This window comes from Aureococcus anophagefferens (assembly GCF_000186865.1).
Source record: "Aureococcus anophagefferens unplaced genomic scaffold AURANscaffold_96, whole genome shotgun sequence".
In the NCBI taxonomy this organism is placed as follows: domain Eukaryota; class Pelagophyceae; order Pelagomonadales; family Pelagomonadaceae; genus Aureococcus; species Aureococcus anophagefferens.
This window is the reverse complement of record NW_008705646.1, coordinates 11,548-12,128: the sequence shown is the minus strand read 5'-3', so window position 1 is coordinate 12,128 and position 581 is coordinate 11,548. Positions and strand designations below refer to the sequence as shown.

The 581-nt window shown below is 70.9% G+C and overlaps 1 protein-coding gene across 1 annotated transcript; it reads right to left on the bottom strand.

Moving 5' to 3' along the window:
- Positions 1-2: 2 nt before the first annotated feature.
- AURANDRAFT_7259 (hypothetical protein) lies at positions 3-290 on the bottom strand (the record flags this gene model as incomplete). Its single annotated transcript, XM_009043988.1, has 1 exon — positions 3-290. A coding segment is annotated over one exon (288 nt), but the record flags the coding sequence as incomplete, so codon positions are not given.
- Between the last annotated feature and the right edge of the window lie 291 nt (positions 291-581).

Genomic DNA, 581 nt, shown 5'->3' with positions numbered 1-581 from the left:
CCGCAGGGGAACTGGAGGATGTTCGCGGTGACGCGTTTCATGGCCTCGGCGTCGTCGGAGCTCACGCGCGCGAGCCAGCGGAAGGTGTAGTCCTTGAGGACGAAGACGCCCCGGTGGTTCGTCTGGAGCTTGTCGATCTGCTTGCCGAAGATCTCGTTCCAGACGTCCTTGCAGATGAACTTGATCGCCTCGAGGTGGTCCGCGGCGAGCGCGCGCGCCTGCGCGATGCGCTCCACGAAGCGGTAGCCGACCTCGTAGCCGTGGAGCTCGGGCCGCGAGCTCGCCGTCTCGCCGCTGGGGCCGATGATGGGGCCCTCGCCGGGGAAGTCGAGCTTCACGGCCTCGGTCAGGAGCATCTCGAAGAGGCACTCGGCCACGGCGTCGGGCATCGCGCGCGCCGGTGCGTCGTCGCGCGCCGCCGGCGGAGCGACGGCGCGCGCGGTGTTTTACGTGTAAACGCTGGGAGTTCGTCCGCGGCCGCCGCGCGCGCCTCACTGCCGCCTCGGGCACTGCTGCCGCAGACAGGCGAGCTCGCCTCGGTTGCCGCCGCTGCCGCCGCCGTGGACGCCTCTGACGCCGTC